At 32.3% G+C, this 21956-nt stretch overlaps 1 protein-coding gene across 4 annotated transcripts; it reads left to right on the forward strand.

Annotated features, from left to right (window-relative positions):
* Positions 1-1067: 1067 nt before the first annotated feature.
* Positions 1068-21565, forward strand: LOC105345551 (uncharacterized). 4 transcript variants are annotated; one of them, XM_066066461.1, is made up of 4 exons: positions 1068-1084; positions 5258-5427; positions 15156-15317; positions 20817-21565. In XM_066066461.1, exons 2-4 carry the CDS (start codon positions 5370-5372, stop codon positions 21047-21049), a joined length of 453 nt encoding a protein of 150 aa, XP_065922533.1. In that variant the 5' UTR covers positions 1068-1084; positions 5258-5369; the 3' UTR covers positions 21050-21565. The 4 variants fall into 4 exon arrangements, with proteins under 4 accessions (XP_065922533.1, XP_034314154.2, XP_034314153.2 ...); XM_034458263.2 differs by lacking the exon at positions 1068-1084 and adding an exon at positions 4780-5159; XM_034458262.2 differs by lacking the exon at positions 1068-1084 and adding an exon at positions 4781-5069.
* Positions 21566-21956: the final 391 nt, after the last annotated feature.

Raw genomic sequence — 21956 nt, forward strand, 5'->3', positions numbered from 1 at the left:
TTCTGGCCCGAGAGACCTTGTGGAATCGTGACTGCTTGTGTGGTGCTACATAACATTTGCATCAAAAACAACGTCCATCTGCCCCGAAACATAAACAATTATATAGTTTTTCAACAACCAGACAATGTTATATGCCAAAGAGTAAACAATGACGGATTAATTCAAACTCGATTCTGAGAACTAAGAAATTGCCATCTTTCCTTCGAATATTGTGTTCATTCAAATTGTATTAAAATTTTTAAATTGTTTCTGTTGTTTTAGATACTGGTAATGATATAGTAATAGTAATTTAAAGATATTTCATTACTTTAATGCGAGACATGCATTTGTATACAGGTATTTCATTCAAATTGTATTAAAATTTTTAAATTGTTTCTGTTGTTTGAGATACTGGTAATGATATAGTAATAGTAAATTAAAGATATTTCATTATTTTAATGCGATACATGCATTTGTATACAGGTATTTAGGAGGCCAAATGGTCAGTAGATTACGATTTTGAAATACTATAGAAAAAATTAAAATTCTATGGTTTCAAAATTATCATTTTACATTTTTATAGATTTATCTTTCAAACATTCAGCCTCCTTATTAATCATCAATCAATAAAAGAACACTATTTTCTTCACTGATTTTTCTTTATTGTTCTTATCAAAAGAAAGTACAAAAACATACGGTACATTATAAAGTATCCGGCTATCAAATGTTATTAAATATATATTTATAATGCAGATTTCGTAAATAAATTCTCTACTTTACAATTTACTCATTGAATTTTATGCAATCGCTTCTATAATAATTATCTTAATATTATCTTAAGATAAGTTAAAGTTATGACAGCTTTGTGAAACAGCTATGACATATCTTATGATAATCACAAGTCAAATCTTATGACAATCTTACATGTAAGACATGTCTTATGATAAATCTTATGACAGCTTTGTGAAACGGGCCCCAGATTTATAAATGGGTTTGAGTTTTGCACGTTTACACACGTTATGATGTATTCCTCCGTGATCGCTCAAAAGCTGATTCTTGTTAAATTATACGATAAAAATATGGGTATAGTAAATTGATGAAACTGGTAAGTATAATATTTAACATTTCTGAATGATTTACACGCCCTGTTGACTTTCGGAAGTCTTTGGACTATTTAAGGTAAATATATATATTTGAGTTAACTACCTTTGTTTTTTTGGGTTGTATTTTTTTTGCTACGTTGAAAACCCACGGGACTGATTGTATCGTAAAATTAGGACCTTTGGACAATAAATAACAGCTATATATTTTTTATCTATAATAATGAAACATAGATGTACAATCATCGATGTTTTCAAAAAATATGTTCGAATACCAGATTTAAAAAAAAAAATAGAAAAATGGCCGATCTTAGTTCCTTTGTGACTTGAAATTTAGTTCAGTTGTCTAAATTGTATTGATAATTATATGACTTAAATGTATTGTCTTAACATATTCGATTGAAATCACAAAATGTTCAACAACGCGAATGATTTTTTTTTTACAATATTATATGATAGGCAGTTATTATCGATAAGCTTTTTTGCGGAACTTATTTTGTTCATGTAAAAATATCTTTCTTTCTTTTTTTTTATAGGAAATTTTAACTTACTTATTTTGTTCAGCATCTATGCGTGTTACCAATGTCCTTTGTTTTACGAGTGAAACTCGTAAAAAAACGAGAAAAAAACCCAGCTCTCCTTAATAGTTAACAGGACTTTACTGTCTGGAATATGATTATAAGATTTTTAAGAGTGGATTTTAATGAACTCTCATATGCAGTTACTCGTGCAAAACAAAATGTTTAAATCCGAGCACTAATCATCACCGCTGGCAAGAATAAGTACTTGAAAATAATCGATAAGTTTGATGTATGTATTCAGAAGCATTGTTTGTCAATAAAACTTGTTGAAGAGTAAGATTTTAAAAGATACGAACAATTTAGATATTTTTTGTAGTCTTATGTATTTCTACGCCAGAGTTCAATCAGACTGGTTTGCTATCATTGATTACTAAAGCGCCATTTCTAAAGAGGTAGCGTTTGGAATCAAGGGCAGACTATCCAACCTAAAAAAAAATAGAACCAGCACTTTCGTACGTCGTAGACTAGACTTCATTACCATTTGTTTGTTAACAAAAATCCTTAGATACAATTGTCCAGAAATACTTCGATTTTTGATACATAATGCATCGTAGAGTTTGTATGCGTTAATAATATCTTTAAATATTACACAACATGATTCATATGGGGTTTCCCGTCCATAGCTCGGGTTTTCGTTTAAAAAAGCGAGAAAATTCATATTAGAAAAAATGTGCGTAATTGTTCAAATGCAGCAAAGAAAATACTTGCCATGCAAAATAACATATCGTTGATTTTAAAGGGGCATAGTCACGATTTTGGTCAAAAATTACTTTTTCGATTTTAATGTTTACAAAGCTTCAGTAAGGCATTTTTAATAGGCAACCATAATTTGAGTGTCATTTGTTAATTAAAAGCGAGTTAAAGAGCTTACAATTCTTCGCTATGTAAACAAAGATTTTGTTTACATTTTGAATGTTGAAGGGAAAAATCCAGTTTTAGACCTAAAATGAATGTGGTAAACGTTAGGAACTGTTTATATTTGCTTAGAATGAATAAGAAGATAGACAAATCAGGTTGTAAAAGATTTTTTACTAGTATATTGAACCTATGTAAACAAAAACAGGGCACGAGCCTTGTTAACATGACGAAGAATTGTGAATCCTGTATCTTGCTTAAAACTCATCGCCTGGCACCCAAATTTCATTTGATCATTAGAAATGCATTCTTTAAGCATTGTAAATAATAAAAACAGAAAAATAAAATTTGACCAAAATCGTGACCATGCCCCTTTAAAATAGATAATCAATAAAATCAACTCCCGTCAGTACTTTGATATAGTTCCGTTCTGTTTCGCTTCTGTTCTGTACCAACATCAACCACAACAAACCAAAGTCAAACAAGATTGTAACGTGTAGCTCTTCCACTTCTCAAACGTTAGTAGAGTTTGGTCATTCTGGTGAGACCTTAACTTGTCATGACTGGTGTTAATAAAGTTCAGTAACTTTGAATGCAGGAAAAAAAGCAAAAAACTAGCATCATTTAACGGTATAAATGCTTAAGGATGAACTATTTTTTATTCTTGAAAGAATTCAAGGATGGATAGATACATGTAAAACAAGTTTAAAGCGTAATCACAATCACATAAAACGAGAAAAATAAATTGAAAAATATCTTTGACGTTTAGTCGAAGTCCCAAGGTAGTAGTATACTGTTTATTTTGTTTTACTACACAGTGGTCTCGAGGGAAGGAAGGGTGAGGAAACTTATCAAATTTTTTCAAAGAGGCACGAGTATGATGCACGCTAAGTGGGATATGAATTATATATAAGCCAATGAGCAATTAGACAGCCAATCAAACACCTAGAAAATATTCATTGCGGAGCTCAGGGATTGGAAAATGCAAAGTTTAAGACATATTGTCTCCAGAAAGAACACAATTGAATCTATACCCGCAACAGTTTCTGAAGACAAAAAGTTATTTTTCAAATAATACATGTAGGAACATTTTGAAACATGTGTTAGCGAGACATAAAATTACATAACAATGAATAAGCCCATTTTGGAGCGAGATGTGTACAATTTCACAAGAAAAGACATCATCATTTAAACCCTGTTGCCGAGGAAATGGTATATAACACGCAAAAAAACTTGCAATGAAACTAAATAGTTATTGTCTATGCCTGTATGTATTATTTAAGGAAAATGCAGATTATTATATTTATGTTTCGTTATTAATAATGACAGTACTTCTAAACAAAATACAATAAAAGCCTTCTAGATTCCCTCAGACGAAGCGACGTTTACAGCTGTTTGATATACATGTCCTATGCTAGCGTTTTATTTCTAGCTAAAAATACGGCGGGAATGTTATCTGCACAGAATGCCGAGTTACATGGAGGGTAATCATACAATTAGTGTTCGAAGGCTTTTTACAGAAAATGCACATAATAGACCGCCATTAAGCTAGCACATATACTCTGCACTAGGTTTATCTTAACACATAACTATTGACAGTTTGATATGACAAGTTCTTCATCCCGTTTTCCGGAATATAAGAGTTCGCGTCGTGTCTGATGGAGAATTTATATCATAGCTAGGACTTAACATCACAAATCTATTTTCTTATAATCCATAATAATAAAATCTTCTTCTACCACAAACTTTTTTACAGTCTTGTGTTGAAATCCAATGTGGATAGCCATGTTAGATTAGTTTATTTTGATTATTTTTAATTCTTTGTGCAATAAAAAGCCAATGTTTTCATCATTTGATAAAAAGAAACCTTGATTTGCATAAAACATATTTAACTTTATTTAAACTATAATGAGAACAAATGCCATGTAGAAAAAAGTAACTTAAAAAAAACACCAGGTATCAATGTTTTCTCTATTTCTGTGCTCCTTTCAATATACTACCAAATACGTTAAGGGATTAAGCAGAAGCCATAAATAATATTGTAAAGTAAATAAATGCCTAATCATGGTGTCAGTTACGTTTTGTTAAAATACCTATCCAGATAGAATTTTCTTCTGAACACTATATCTATTCGTATTAAGTGCCAGAATGGTGGAATGTGTATTGATTTAGCTTTTCATTTCAGGATAAAAACAATATTGATCCGCATTCTATATGATGCATTAATATAACATTTGCATAATATAAAGTCACCAGCGGTGCCCCTTTCGCTGCTCCTGATACTTGATGCACGCACCTGTATTGATTGCAAGTGCTTTCAATATATCTTTTTCACATAAAAGCAATCTATTTTCTCGGAGATAACCCAGATACATTGAATACGGGGATCAGTTAGCCGATTGGTGTCTTTTCGCTGTATCCGTGCTGGTATCTTTATTTACCTGCTCTGACTATCCTCAAGAACAACATAATAGAATGGAAATTCTGTATACCGCTGCTTACATGCAGATTGCGCGAATAAGTTCCATTTGTTAAGAAAGTATCGGTCTTGCAGGTAGAGTTTTACTGCGATTAATAATAGATTCATCCCTTTAATCAATAGCAATCTTACTTCGTCCTTTGAAGCCTTAAGAATGTCGCGCAAGTAAGGAAATCTAGAATTACTGGCTACTCACTCCCCAGGAGTCGAAATGAACGATGCTTTCCCGGAAATGTAGTCATGTTTTCCTTTTTTGTTTTCAGATCTCACCATAAAGTGTGCCGGACTAACAGAAAAATGTGTTTGAGTGTGTAATGATTATTAAAGATTGGACTAAAGGACATTCAAAGTCTAAGGAATGTGTTTCTTTTCAAGATGAGGAGCAGAGACATTTTACTGTGGCAAGTCTCCGTGTTAGTGTCAATCAAATATGGTAAGTAATCATATACTGATTATAAAAGACATATCAAAGAAAAGAAAAATAACATTGGTTATTTGTATAAAACATGCATTGATGTGGCATTTCACTTTGAACTTTAAAGTGTTAACAAAAATCTAACATTGAAGCCAAAGATCCCTTCTGATTAAAAGGGAAAACCAAAAAATCATCAACACAATTTCAATAGATTTTGATTGTTTGAATTACGCAAGCTACAACAATATATTAAAAAAGTAAAATTTTGTTACGCTTCATAATGTGAATATCTGGGTAAAAGTACAGATAATTGCTATATAGCTAAATTATCATTGTATAGTTGTATCATGCTATTGAGAAAAAAATATCACTTCAAACTACATTCTTCAAAATGCATGTTGAGTGGTAAAATAACATTTATATTGCAAACGATTTTTTTTTTCAAATGTTACAAGTTCATTCTTATTACTGATATATCACTGCTTTCAAAAGTAATTTTGAGCGTGCAGATTGAAGACATTTATTTACTAGTTATGGGACTGTGGTGTTAATGTTTCATCGCTTCTAAGGCCTTTTTTCTCTTTATATGCCAAAATATTTTCCCATTTTCATTGTTTTTGGCGTCGTTTTCTAGTTATGATACTTAAACAATCGATACGTGATTATACTGAGAACAGAAACGTCCTCCAGGGTAATTTTTATTCTACTGACTAATGTGGATTTAAATTACACTCTAAGGCGGATAATGAGGTATAAAAAGGAGAAAATTTAAACAGCTGATGTTTGTTTGAAACTCTTATTCAAAGCAGTCAAAGAAACTACTAATTTGTTGGCTAAAGTTTTAAAAAATCGTTAAGAAATCGTTAGGTCACGCAATCAGTCAAGTGAAAGAAAACTTGAGAGGACATTGCATTTAACTTATATCGATAAAACAGCAGAACCTCATAGTTATTTTAAGGTATAGAATGCAAACACACCACGAAGTTCCAGTTTTCATTCATTCTTCTATTAGACATTGCAATTTTAATTAAGCTTCGCTGCTAAAACTACCAAATCCAATCACACGATATCGATTGTTGATATTGCAGGCATCTCACTGATTCTCTCCTCAGGCGATTTTTTTTCCTGGTGGTGCTTTCTATAAAACATTACATTGTCACTTCAGCTTTGGCTGCACTCTTAACCTACGCCAGGCACAGTTTCTTTATTAGCCAGCTATATTGGCAGCTTTGGATCAGAAACACTGACTTTAGTCAAAGACATTGGGTATTTGCCGGGTTGGTTATAACAGCCTTTGAAGTACACAAATCAAAATAGGGTTTCAATGTATATTGGTTGAAAAATGAATTTATAATAAATAAACTCGTTACGAATTGAAACGACTGGATTCTTACTGAATATGTAGTTTACGAATTTTGGCAACTGATCCATGTATAAACGATGAGCAGGTTTGTACTCCCCTATAAAGAAAAATGAATAGACATGCCAATTGCGACATTTGGTCTCTCCTAATCAGCTTAGCTCGTTCAAAATGTTTAGCATTTATGACTATTATCTGATCATGAAACGCATGTATTGAATCCAGACAGTGATGAGCAATAACATATGTCACCATAGAATGACCTTTCAGGAAACTGACAGTCAATAACTGTGTAAGCTTCTGTCCTCGGTCTAGCTCCTTGCCGAATGTGGCATAAACGTTGTTTGCATACGAGAGATATTTATTTTCTTTAAAATACTTTTCTACGTATATCTAAATGGTGTGAAACACTGAATACAAATGAAAAAAAATACGGTACAAATTTTAAAATTTACAATTGTTTGACTCTTTAGTAACAATTGCGATCCTTTTGACAAAACTGTTGTTTGTATTAATTATTTTTTTAATAAGGCAGTCAACAAGACACCATGCACGTTGTAAAAATTAACGTATTCAGACGTGGAGATACTAGGATATCGTTATTGAAACATGCTAATTTACATAATACGTTTCTTTTTTCATCAAAAAAACCCTTTCCTTTTAAATGCTATCATAATGTTAATACTTGAAATGTACTTATATGAGCGGGTTTAATACTTTGTCAAGACATTATGATTTTTGGATTATAATTAACGGACAATAGATAACTAGAGGCGATTGACATTGTGAAAAAGAACTGCTGAACACATTTTTAGTCCGTTCATGTAACACGTGGACAGATCCCTCCCTTCCCCCACCAGAAAAATTATCGGGATCAGCGAATGGTATATCATAGCATTTGAGTACACTAGATATGTGTTAAATAAACAACTTTGTTGTTGTAAGGGCGTTGGATATTGAATCAGAAATCATAAAAATTTTACAATCTAACAATTAGGAATTAATTCCAAGGCTTTTTTACGCATGTTTTTAAAATATATTTATACGATATATATTTATCCCTGCCATATACATGTTTACAAACTATTTTTAGTATACTTTAAACCAATCCTAAAGCAATCCAAAAAAAGTATCATCCTAGAATTGCAGACAAGCTAAATAATTTAAAAGACCTGTGATGTAACTCTCCTTTATAAAGTACAGCAGGATCAAAGTAATATTCATCATTATTTAACCCACGCATCCAGTCAAACTAATTACTAGGGATAGTTATGACCAGCTCTCAGCCATACATCTTTATTTCTGGCAATACAACCAAATAAGCAAAACCTTACTGAACCGCAAAACAGTAGGACTAAAGACGATGGTTTCCAGCTCAAGTATAAAGCATTCCACAGATCCATTTGGCCTCTGAAAAACACGACCAGCCACAACAGCACCTAGAAATCCCGTCTCTCATTGCAACTTATTTGTCAATACAGACATGGCACTAACGAGACTAAGCAGATTGCTTGACAAATGTGACGACTTTCCAATAGTCGAGTCTACACCGAAGAGATTCAGTCCGGATCTGTCATCCATAATCCTCTCCCACTTTAAGCTATAATATATCGACTTGCTTATAATTTCTGATAGGTTCTTTATAATTTTATTATTATATTTTTTAAACTATTAAAATATTTAAGTTGAATGTTAATAAGAAAAAAACCCCTTTGTAGTCTTTTACCATCATGTTTTAATCACAGATAGAGTCATTCCCTGGGAGTTTTTGTATTTTACTTTTATTAGGGCATCACACTTTTTGGGAAAAGATTCCAAAACAAAATAGAAAAACTAATTTGATCGTATATTTTTTTTCATTTATGTGGTTATCTATTAGAACAATCCAATCATAAATATTTTACTTGGAATGTAACGGCGTCAGAAGTCAATTAGAAAATCGCAAAAATTAAATATGATGTGTATTTTATCTTTTAGAATGAAAGTGTATTGTCTTTTTTTTTCGAAATGAAAAGCATGAGGAACAATTTCAACAAAAATCATTCCTAAGCAATAATGCCCAGGACACACCTAACAGCATAGCATTAACGACACTTTTAACCGGAAAAAACCGTCTAAACGCATTCAATTTCATTCGTTAATTGTCCTTTGATGAAAGTCAATTTCGGTCGAATTACAAGTTTTCTATCAGAGTGTTGATTTTTCATTAAAATGATAAATGAACTGTCCGTAAAAGCAACTTACTTACTGCACTGTTTGAGTAAATGTTTACGGGTCACTTCAGAAAAAGTCCAATTTTACATTGGTACATAGCTTACCGGTGTAAAATAGTCCGGTCTGACTTTTATTGTTTATATTCAAGATCAGACTGTTCCCCATAAGAAAGGTCCTATCCGTAGATACTTATTCTCTCAGAGTTGTTTCCTTTGCCCATGTACATGTATCTAAAAAATGTCTTTGTTTACATAAACCAGTCGCCCATTTGCGCACATGGTACATGTATGAACGTAGTTCCCGGACATTCTAATGATCGAGCCTTTAATTATACGACACCGGAAATGACTCGGTATCAACTGTTGCAGACCGTCGTAAAAGTTCTGCATAAGTTCTAGCTTCACGCATTCTAACGCGTGTCTTCCGTAATTTAAGCGAACGCCAAATGTTGTTGTCCGTATTTTTGTCGCGCGTTCATCGAAGGTATTCGTCGATCAAGAAAAGACAAGAAACTTGAGCAAACGGATTGATAGATTGTTCATCCGTTGCAGTCCTTTTGTGTTGAGGGTTTGACTGAGCCTATAATAAAAGATCTTCATGATCAATTTGCTGTAAAAATGACGTTTACTTTAAGTACAATTTAAACCGTAATTCTAAGAATATTGGGTTTCATTGGTTCTACATGTAGATAGGTCAAGACTGATAATTTGTTAATGGAATGCGGTAAATTTTTTAAAATCGTTTACGGGTATTAGAATGCGCTAAAGTACAATACCGTGTGTGTGTGTGTGTGTGTGTGTGTGTAAATTGGACGAATGCCTTCTAAGTTGAATGTTTGTTTGAACCTTTTGTATGTTAAATGAAATTAAAATAATATGCAACAACTAACGACATGGTCCCGACTTTCCTCAGTAAAAATTATAATTTGCTATGCACAAATGCTTTCAAAGACCACTTTCCTAGAGCATTTTAACTTCTTCATAAACATTAACGGGAACATCTAATTCAGCGTCTAAAAATATTTGATTTCAATTTAGTAAAATACATTGCGTGAACTATATTATTTATTTTTTCTTGATTGCATTCAGTTTCCTAAAAACCCAATATAGTTTAGTTGCATAAAATACAACATTATTTGTTTTTTCTTTCAATGATTTATTTTACGATTTTAACCAGACATAAAGAACATGTTGTATGTGCATTGATAGGCAGTGGATACTCACACAATGACACGTTTACACCGATATTCAATCAACATGCATTCACACAGAATCCAAAAAAAATAAAACTTTTATAATGCAGTAAACACACACACACACAAATATAATATATATCAATGCCAAAAGAGTTCTGAGACAAATAAATACTATAAATTATCTTCTTTGAAAATGATATTAAGTATTAATTTCGACAAAACATTTCACGCTTCATACATGTACGATAAGAAACTCCATAATTTATTTTGACACAACACAGGCACCTGACGTTATATTTTTCTAATAATAAAAATATAAAACCTTTACCTATAAGCAGACGTATATATTTTTATTACGAGAAAAAAAAAATAAAATTATAACGTCATGTGCCTGTGTTACACACTTAATATACAGAAAGAGAGAGGGAGATATGTTTCTAAAAAAAAGTGCACAGTAACGTTAACAGCAATTTGTCGAATTGCGTTGTTTGAAAGAATGAATTCTATTTCAACGTTGCCATGCTATTGATTTTGGTCATTAGATGCTTGGATGAAGAGGGTCCAGTGATGAAATACAGTTCGTGTAGAGCTTATTGAATTAACAATAGATTAGGCATCTTCATTAATCTTGAATGAAATTAGCGCCATTTTGATCCGAGTAACACAATAATGGCTGATTGAATTGTCCGACAATAATTCTCTTTGCCGAACTCCCTTCACCTTAGATATACATGTACACTATGAATTGGACACTTACGAAAGAAGAGAGCTTAAAAAATCAGCCAAATATTTTTCAAACCTTGCATTTATGACAGTATTTTTCCTACATGATGCTCAGGTTTTAATGTGTTGTTGAAGATAGATGTAGATTAGCATGTACAGCAGCACCTTGCGTGTTGAATGTATTATAATTCAGCATTTCATTTACATGCCTGCCTACTTTATACAATGCCTTATAAACTTTTTGCATACATGTGTTCGCAAACTACTGAACGTGCTACATATGAATTTTAAAAAACTTTTATATGTACTGTTTTTTTTTATTGAAAATATTTTAAATTCCTTAAGTTTACCCACTAGTGTTAAGTAAACAACAAACCGCTTCTTCCCGCAATGAGGATCTCATCGCTAACGTATCTTAATGGGTGTAGCAGAAACATATACACAGATTCATGTTTATTTTACGCCAGGGGTTTTGTTACCGAATTGCGATAACAGACAAAGCCGTGAGTCTAGCTATTAAGGAAAACAATAAAACAATGCCAATAATCAAAACTAAAAAATCCTACAAATCAAGAAGTCGTTCTGACCTCCTGATCTTGATCGCAATAAGGCTTTTATTCAATGGCTGGATCTTAGCAGCAGTAAATGTCTTAGAAGCTTTAAGGAGATAACGACACTTTTTCTCCACATGAAAAGATATTGCCATGCCACAGCAGAGTTATTTACTGCATGGAGTCCGATTTATTTTTACTTAACGTATCCAGAAGAAAAAAACCAAATAGCCCTTCCCTTCTAGTCGTTAGGATAAAGTAATAACATTGTACATGGCGCCTAAAAGCATGTAATGGATTTATTTGCGGGTAAATGAGATTTAAGCGTAGAAAATTGGTCTTTTGATATTAATAATTAATCAATAATGCATGAAAAACTAAATGTGGTTAAAGGCAACAATCTTTATGTATAATTTTGATTACTTTGTAATTTGACATCTAGTATCAAGGCACGAGTAATTAGTAAGACAGTGTGCAATTAGTTTCATTCCGACATTGCTGATTCCAGATCGATTCAATTAAAGACGATCAGATAGGCAAACTTATATAATAGTTGATCATCTCGCATTAATTATGTCTCGCTATGTGGGCGCCTTATAGTTTTCAGTCTGTCCGTCCGAAATCACTTGTCCGGGGTATCTTCTCTCCCCTTGGTCCAATCTAGCTTATACTTCACATACAGAGTGTCTTTGGGTAAAGGTTGTGCAATTAGCTTAAACCAAGTTTCTACGTCAAAGGTTAGGGTCATAGCAGAATTATCCGAAATATCCTTGTCCGATCACATATACTCTTTTCTTGGTCCGATCTGACTCATACATAACCCAAAGAGTACCTTTCATCTTAAACGACGGGCCAATGTCATATCAGACCACGCAAAAAATGTTTTATAGCCTCTTACTGTCCCCTTAGTCCTATCTGGGTCATACTTCATATAAACAAAGCTTTTAAAGAAAGGGTGTGCAGTGACCTTAAACCAAGTTTCAAGTTCAACTGTGAAGGCCATATATTAAGATCTCTTTAAAAGTTAGTTATAGACCACGGTTTATTTCCCATTGGCTTAATTTTGCTCATATTAAACCCCAAAACGCCTGTTGGTAAGGGATAATGTGCTTGACTTAAAAGGGTTTTTTTCCCAACCAGACCAGAAGATTTCTAAGTCATAGGTCATGTCAAAGCAAAATCCTCTGAAATGCTTTTATCTTGTTTTCCATTTTGTAAGTGGGGCCATTTCAGATGGTCGCCATCTTAAAGATGTTTAACTATTGTCAAACTTCACTTAAGAAGAAGAAATTATATAAACTAAAATACACTTAAAATAATATTGGAAAAAAACACAATGCCTGTAAGAAAGAAAGAAAAGAAAATACAATTTACGTATGTATTCTGGTTGACAAAGAACTTACAAGGCATGTGAATACAGTTTCCAAAAGACAAGTTTTCCAAATATTGATTATCTTATTTTCAAGGGGCTGTTATTCACGAAGATTTCAAAAGTAAGTCAATAATATAGATTGCAAACAGGAGTTATACTATCAGTTAAAGAAAGAAAACTACATGGCGCGTTATCAACTAACTAAACCGAGATTTCCTATCACCCTGGTCATGACGTACATCCACATTTTCGATTTCTTCAAAACAACCGCTTGGTAAAGTTACAAAAATATGGTTAAACTCATATTGTTCAAAAGACAAAGATAAAACGATATTTTGTAAAGAAAAATTCTTCTTAATATTTAACCTCAACTGTCTACACTTTTTAAAATTATTATGAAAGCAACATAAAGCCACCATTAATAATGTTTGTTTGGAATAAAAGCCTGGGGATTTTTTTTACCTAGAAGGAAGGGAAAGTTTGACTTATGAAAAATTGGTAAAAAATAAAGATATCCATTTAAAAAAAAAAAAGTTGTCTATTTTTTGCTTATAAAATTTTACCAGCGGGGGTATTTCAATAAGGCGGGATATAATTCCAAACAAATAATAATTTTATTTTGGCCTCATATATGTGAAAACTGTCGCCAATAAAAAATAGTTGTGCCCACAAAGGGAGAAAAGACCAACATTTGAATATACAGAAAAGAAAAGGTCTTTTAAAATCTTTAGATGCTAAGAATTGTTATATTGTATTTGTATTCTGGACCCAATGATTAAACAAAAGTAAAATAAATGGGCCTTTTTGTAGTTTCTTGTTCCTTGGGGGTAAACGAGAGAAGGTGTGTATGTAACATCAAAATAAGAAACTGAAGCCATAAATTGACATGGAAGCTTCTTTAAAAATTTCAAACTTATTCATATCCTTATACCTTAGCGTTGCGTGGGAAAACCCACAGCGAGGGTAAGTTTTTCAAGCGAGACTTTTGCAAAAGAACTTTGAAAAATTCTCCTTTTGTGTGAAAGTTAAATAATTGCAAAATAAAATAAGTGTTTACCCTGAGGTCAGAAAAAGAATACTTTTATGTCATGGGGTGGTCAGGGATTTCTTCTTTAGAATGTCATTAAAGTACAATCATATTGTTTGTCAGTCTGTCTTCCTTTCCTTTCCCTTTCCATTGTATTAGGTTTATAAATTAAAGGTCAAGGTCAAATTGGGCTCAAACGCCAGCCATTCAGTGCCAAATGTGAAGATGTGGGGTTTTGTATATTAAAAGTCGAGGTTAAACAATTTCTCGGTGTAAATTACTTATCACGATTCTCCTATCGACCTAGACTGAAACTTTAAGTAATTCAGGGTGTTTGTAGCTAGAGGATATACAATGAACATCTATAATAAAGGGCGTGTGAAATCATTGTTAGAACTTCTGTAGGTGCTAAAGACTCGTTGAGATGGAGAAAGTCACTATTTAACGATGTTATTTCCTGGTAGTTGCTTCTTCGGCCAGGGTATGACCGTAGTGATTTGTTTTGTCAACATATCTTTATTGCATTTTGAGTAGAATTCCTCCATTATAATTATAAATTAATAACCTTTGACATATTACATAACACATGTAATCACTTAGCATGGAGTATAAAATTTGCCAGATTCAATATCAGTGTTGTAAAACATTGAACGTTCATATACATAATGCTTCGTTGGACAAAATAAAAGCCTAGGGTGGTGATCATTATGTAATTTTTGGTCTTGTAAAACACGATAGAGCTCTTAAATTACACCTCTCTATTTGTATAATGCCGACCAGGGGCACGTAATTATATAGTGTAAACACCTCTCACATAAGTTAGGTTTCTCTCTCTCTCTCTCTCTCTCTCTCTCTCTCTCTCTCTCTCTCTCTCTCTCTCTCTCTCCATGTAACTAATATATGGAAAAACCCAATTTGTTCTTTTGCTATGTAAGTTAAGAAGCTAATCCTTAAAGTTTCCTTACTCTTTCCCTATCAATGGAAATGCAGAATTTGCATCTCATTACTGGACAAAATACATTTTAAAGATACAAAATCCGTTATTTAAGGTAAAATCAAATATATAATACAGTGTATACGTACACGTTTTAAGTTATCCTACAAAGAACATATTCATTGTGTAAATATAGCCAAACCAATTTGTGACCCGGCATGCAAGAATATAATTTGATTGAAAATTGAATGTTAAAATCATTTGGTTCTTCTTTTACTTGTCCTTTTAAAGCAAAATATTGTTTTATGGAAAAAAATCAGAAAATAAAATTTCGAACAGTTGTAAATATCATATATTGGTCTCTTTTCAGCATTCTCCATAGACTGCTATGTATGTACTTCCCTAAATGGTAAAAACCAACCTTGTGAGGATGAGTTTCAGAAGGATCTGAGCACTTCACTCTTTATCAACAGGACGTGTTTCTTTGCATATTTCAAAGGCACACACTGTATAAAGCTAAAAGGAATAAGAGGTAACACTAAATTGTAGTTCCATTTTATAAAAACAATTTTTATTTGAAAAATCGATGTTATTCTATACACTAAATTGATAAAGTCGTCTTAGAGTCATGGTACTAGTATATTGAAGTCATTTCACAAGTTATAATTTCCGACCCCCACCTTCACACTTACAATTCATTGTTAAGGAAACTACATATACATATAAATTGATAAAAAAATTGAAAATATTTCAAATCAACTGGGGGGATATTAAATCTACCTCTTTTATGCTTCTGGAAGTAACAATGTTCGTAAATTTTATAAATCAAAGTGTTTAGTACAATAACATTAATTTCCCAATATAAATTAAGTTAACATTTACACTATAAAGCACCATGACTCATTCTATATTAATTTCTTTATTGATTTTACAACTTAGGACGAATTCCTTATCTGCAGTATTGAGAGTACGAGTTTATCGCTCATCTTGGTTTTGATGTCTTTTGAACTTCTATCTTGCTCAATTTCCTCCGTGTTGTATTAACTTTAATTTCTCTTTTGTCATAGGTTTACCCAGTTTAATAATTTACTCCATTTTGAGAACATCAAACACCTTATTTTTACTATGATAAAATTTCACCGATTATGAAATATCCGCTATCGTCATTCATGCATACGAGTAAAATAAGTCAATATTTGTATCCCGGGTAACAATAGACTTCATGCTTTTTTTTGTTACAAGTTTTGTCGTATCAATACACATGTAGTTAAACATACAGAGCTAAACTGTTTAGGCATATACATTTGTATATAGTCGTTTGGGTAAATATTTAATGAACAGCTCCTTAAATAGTATTAATTAAGTAGAGGTAAAGTTTTGAACATATTTGAACATATCTAAATAATCAATACTGCCTGTTAATTGGTTTTGATGTTCAAAGTCGTGAACCTGACCTCTAAAAAAAGACTCCTGGTTCCATTGTTAATAGTTTACAAACCAGAAAAGTCATACTTAACAGCTGGCTTTTTCGAAGAGTTCTAAGTAAACATTGAACTTAAACCGGATTACAGTTTCGTTGCTTAATGGCCTATTGACTTGCGTCACGTATTGGTTGCAAGTAATTACTATAAAGAAAACGACCCATTTATGTTAAAAATCATTATGACTGCTATCAAACTACAGACTGTTTGGACGTTCCTATTTTCAAATAAATATGAACACATAATATTTAAATGAACGTTTACCAATAAATCAGCAAGGTGATCAAATCATAATTATAGATTTCTTACCTCTATATCGTCTTTAATATTTGTTTGCTTTGTAAAAATTTAAACATTGTATATAAATTCAATTTTAAAACATTCATATACATGTATTATCAAAATATTCTTTTTTTAAATGCATCGTTCTTTTCGAAAATCTGACGTTTTAAAATTTTAGTAATTCTTTTTCCATTTTTTAAAATTCTTAAACAAACAACTCGAAGTGTTTCTAATAGAAATTCGAAATGGTAATCGTACGTGCTCGTTATCATCTTTTATGCTTGCGTTGCTGCTTTTTTTGAGCTCAGTTAATTATGCGATTTTATTACACGAACTTTTGTTCAAAATTAGTTTCCAGGGTACACATAAACTTATTCAACTCCTTATCTTTTCACCTAATTTCTCAAAAACCTCTTTCATTGAACGTTGTCTTTGATGCCAATGCTTTGTTCCGCCTTTACTTGCTGCTATCGAGTTCCGATTACTGCCAATGTCCTAAATCAGCGGCATTTCACATAAAACTATAGCGGAAGCTCCTACTTTCCCACTCGTAACATTTTATGACAAAAATAAGGTTCAAATAGGAAATCTCCAATCTGGGGATAAAAAGGCAGCTGAAAAGTTGACCGTTGTTTATACTATCAAAACATCTAAAATTGAACTTGAGTGAATAAAAAAATACTGTATTGACATTAAAATTATATAAGGATATTATTCACACCAAATGAATGAAAGACCAGTCAAGCAATGAACAGTTGGTTAGATATTTTAAATATCTATTTAACAATATTTATAATGCATTTTCCTATCATTTTTTCTTTTTTTAAAATTGTACATATTTTCGGTATTCCTTAAAAGTTAGGGTTCCACAATTTTTTGTGTTTTTCACCGGGTTTTCCAAAATAAAATGGTAAAAATGGCGGGCGGGCGGCTGCCTAAAGGAAAGCCCTATGGTACAGATAACTCCTCCTACAATTTAAAAGACAGGGAGTGGTTGTTTTGCAGATCAATTGTACATATATCAAAGATGTGCATATTATTTGGATTTTAATTTTTGATAATTTATGGGAAAAGAACTAGCTGTTGAGCTGTTTTTTTTTAGCAAAGTATTGCGTATTGAGTATCCCAGTTCTTTCGATAGGTACGTTTAGTGCCTATTATTTATCAATTCAGGGTTGACAAATGGATTTTATATACTAGTTACACAAAAGAAAACCCAATTGGCTGTCACAATGACAGCTTTTCTCCTATTAAGTAATTCAAAGCCTGATAATCCAAAAGATTCCAGTACCAATAGTCCATTTTTGGAGGAAAAAAACAATGTGTTACTGAAATTGATACATCAAGCTATCGCAACAACATCAATGTGCTAGACTGACAAGTAAAATGAGTACATGTATATTTCAGTGGCCTTACCATTCGTTCGTTAAGTGGATTTATTTCGTCTATATTGGACATTGGGGAATGTTTAAATCTATACTGATGAAGAAAAATCTAAATAGTCACTCTCGAGATGTACCGAAATGTACAAATTCTTGTATTTTTCAAGGCGCACAAATTCATTCAAATTTATTATTGCCAAAAATTACTTGATTAACTGTTAAAAAGAAGTGTTTAGCAACGTGAGGATCATAAATATGAGCTGAATTAAGGGTGTCTCGGTACAGATACATGTAAGCCAGGAAGCAAGAGACAAATTAGTATTATCCCTGTAATGTGGAGAGAGCTCATTTTCGATTACCGGTACACGGTGCAATAATAGTATCAATACACAGTTTTCTACGTACATGTTAGACTTTTTCTCTCATTATTTTCTAGACACCAAGCATTTTTACCGACACTGTACTTAAACATTTGTAATTGACAGTTTTGTTTTCCATTTTAAAAATAAACGAACTGTTTATTAGATGTAGAGGCCTCGGCCTGCATTTTACAAGTACGTGTAACACGGAGTACAACATATCCCATCTTTTTGCTGGTGTTGTTTATAGTAATTTATATGACCGAAAATAAAATTGCAAATTGCATGATTGTGCGTTCGCTCAATGGTTAATGAACTTGTTTTCAACTTTTCAGAAAATACCATCTTGACGTTAATGAAACCGATAAACAAATAAGATGTGTCTGCTTTTCAGTGTTGTTTGAAAGCACTCAACAAGCTTGAGATGGAGTCCCGCTGTTTTTCACATTACCTCTAATTAACAATTTTGATCCTGATACTGGCTTCAGACTTGCGATTTAACAGTTTTTGATATCTTAATTTCGAGGGGAAAAACAAGAAACGAACCACTTCGCACTTACAACAAGAAGTAAATTGTGTCATTAACTCACAGAGAATGAGCAGTGTATTGATCCCGTCTAAGGCTGATTAAAAGCGGATGCAGAGCATCACATCGTCTTCCTTCAATATCGTTTTTATGTGGAAAAATATTTTTTGAATCGGTGAATATATCAATCTACGATTCTTGTATGAATAGCTAATTGAAACATGCAATTTGCAGATCTGGTCGGAAAGAATCTCATCAACGCCAGCACACAGACCTAGTCTTATTTTTTTTGAAGTCGGTCCTACTTAATTTCTATGTTCAAATTGGACCTTGTATTTTTTTAAAACCAAGTTCAGTATCTGCGGCCACCAGTGTCTGGGACGATAATCAATTTCAAAATATTTACGATCTAACTTCAGTACAAAAGTCGTTCCTCGCTATATGGAGGTTTAATACTAGAACAAAATAATCGCACCTTCGGTTAAATTCATCAAACTGATTATTTGTCGTGATAGAATAGCGAGATCTGTCACCAGAATATAGCGACATAATTGGTTCATGTATTGATTTCTGGTGTTCGTATAAGTATCCCCCTGAAATTAACAAGGTTCGAACTCGCAGTTGGAATGCCCGTCGTTAACTCCGGGGCATACATGGATCCTCTTTCTCTATTCCGATTCATCACTATAAAATACTTCAAAATGCAATTATAAGAAAGAATTTTTGCCGGAGGATACTAAAACTAATTTAATAATACACGAATTATTGCAACTACGGTCATAGAGAAATCGAAATGCTCGGTCTATAATCAAAAGTATCCCAGTCCGACTAATCGTTTAAACGATTCATCTGACGCATATTTTGATACATTATCACTCTCAAAGCCCTTAATTTCCTCGATAAAGACTTTATGATTTTTTTATGAGGCCCATCAGCCAATTTCAACAGAAATTATTCCTTCTTATTCTGTCCAAATTATTTAATATATTTTAATGGAGATTTTTTGTTGGACAAATTAAATGAAGGAAAACAAGATAAATATGCCTTGCAAAATGAAATTTGGTAACAAAAATGCAAATTCAGCAGATTGTTTTATTTTTAAACCCACTAAACTTTATGCACTTGAAACGTACAGACGTATTATAAGAGTAACTGAGGTTTGCAGACCCAGGTATAATTATATATATTTAAACTATTTGTAAAAAAAAGTTTTGTTTGTTCGCACAAAATGCCTCAGAAAAGAATCCGGGTAGTTACAGCAGAAGAGACTATTGATATTTTATAAGGTGTTTTTAAAATGAAAAAGTGAGCAAAAAAAGTAAGACCTCACATTGCTTTCACAATTCAATGACAATGAACATTATATTTATTTTATTACTGTCAATAATATGCTCCACTCATACAGTAGAACAAAAGTACATTGTATTTATTTAGCATTACATAGATTTATTTGAAGTGATTGCTTTTTTAATTAAAAACCTTTTTTCCGAATGAACCGTTTATTTGTTAAGTTTACAAGACATGTCTTTTTCAATTTTTTTCACATTTGGAATTGGAGGGAAAAAATGAATTCATTTCATTTTTTTTCCACATTTGATTAAGTGGACTTTACCCGGGGTCGTTTATGGAGATTTGCTTGAATTAAAAAAATGATATGGATGCAGCAACGTGCATATGTAAATTTTGCCCTCTTGAAACAAACAAAAAAATGTAACCACAGTAGCACACTGTAAAATGTCAAACACTAGCATGTAACTGACGAAGTTTAACGTTTGAATATCAATGATGAACACAAATTCAAATTATAAGTTTCTTCAATACTAGGATATTCAAACGTTTTCCGTTATAATTAAAAGCACTTCATTTAGGTTGATTATTTTACGCCTCTTCGTCCTTTGTTTACTTGCATTTGGACTATTTTCATTTTAGTGCATGCATGTTTGAATAACACAAGATGTGATGATATATGAAAATTTAATTTCTTTCGTTTTTCATCGACAGCTGATGGTACAAGCATTCTGGTTCGGCAATGTGGGGATTACGATTGGGGAAGTCATTGTGGGGACATTCTGTACGACTCGGGGGACGGGCGCGGGGAAGAACTGATAGACGGGTGTTTGGAATCGTGCGACCATGACGGCTGTAACTTAGCTAACCGGAGTCAATGGAGTGGGACACTTTTCACTATTTCTCTGATTTACGCGTGTTTCTTCCACATTGACTACAATTTTTAGTACAAAGTGCTGACATATATATCTTTACACAGAAAATGCACTATGATTTACTACACACCATGATACACAGGAGATATATTTGTAAATATATAATATTTGCTGTATGTACATAGTTTATAATAATCCTTTATAAAATCCCTTCTGTACACTTCGATTTTAATTTCCAAATATTCCACAGTGTTTGTCCACATCTAAAAACCGATCTGGCTGAACTAAATTTTGATTTAATTTCGCCATATTACACTATTTGTTTAAACCATATATACTTATCTTTTATTTAGTACACATGTTATATTAAATCGATTCCAGATTATATTTAAATGTTTTTCACTTAAAATGCATATGTATTGGTTATCGACAAGATTCATGCAATGTGAATTTAATATAACTACAAAACACTTTTTTAGAAGTCACTTATTAGTTTTCAATTTGTTAATTGTGTGGTTAATTATACCGTGTTTATTGTTTTGAATGCATCATCGAAAGTGTGAGAATAAACAGTAACTTCAAGAAGAATTCGATTTTAATTATATTCGCCAAAGCTGGATAAGGTGTCACAACATCATAGTTTTGCAACTAAAGCAATTATATAATCATCTGATACCCTTTCAGTTTAAACATTTATATTAGAGAAATAGTTCGAATAGATTTTCATTCCGAGTTGAGGACCCTTTTGATATTGTTTGTACGAATAGATACCATTTGCGTGTGTTTGTCGGGCACATACACGTAGCATCGTTTTTGAAAATGGGGGGGGGGGGCAGACTCATTAAAAAATCTTGACAAGCAAAAAAAAAAACAAAAAAACAAAAAAACCCAACAGTGAGAAGGATACCGAGATATCCTCACAACTTCACAGTTCATTTCCTTATTTTCGATTTAATTTTTTACATGGTCCCCAAAAATG

Source organism: Magallana gigas, chromosome 7 (genome assembly GCF_963853765.1).
Source record: "Magallana gigas chromosome 7, xbMagGiga1.1, whole genome shotgun sequence".
Classification (NCBI taxonomy): Eukaryota; Metazoa; Mollusca; class Bivalvia; order Ostreida; family Ostreidae; genus Magallana; species Magallana gigas.

Coding starts and splice junctions, on each gene's coding strand:
- LOC105345551 (XM_066066461.1), top strand. CDS start 5,370: ATGAGGAGCAGAGACATTTTACTGTGGCAAGTCTCCGTGTTAGTGTCA. Junction 5,428..15,155: donor GTTAGTGTCAATCAAATATG/GTAAGTAATCAT, acceptor GTCTCTTTTCAG/CATTCTCCATAGACTGCTAT. Junction 15,318..20,816: donor AAAGCTAAAAGGAATAAGAG/GTAACACTAAAT, acceptor TTTCATCGACAG/CTGATGGTACAAGCATTCTG.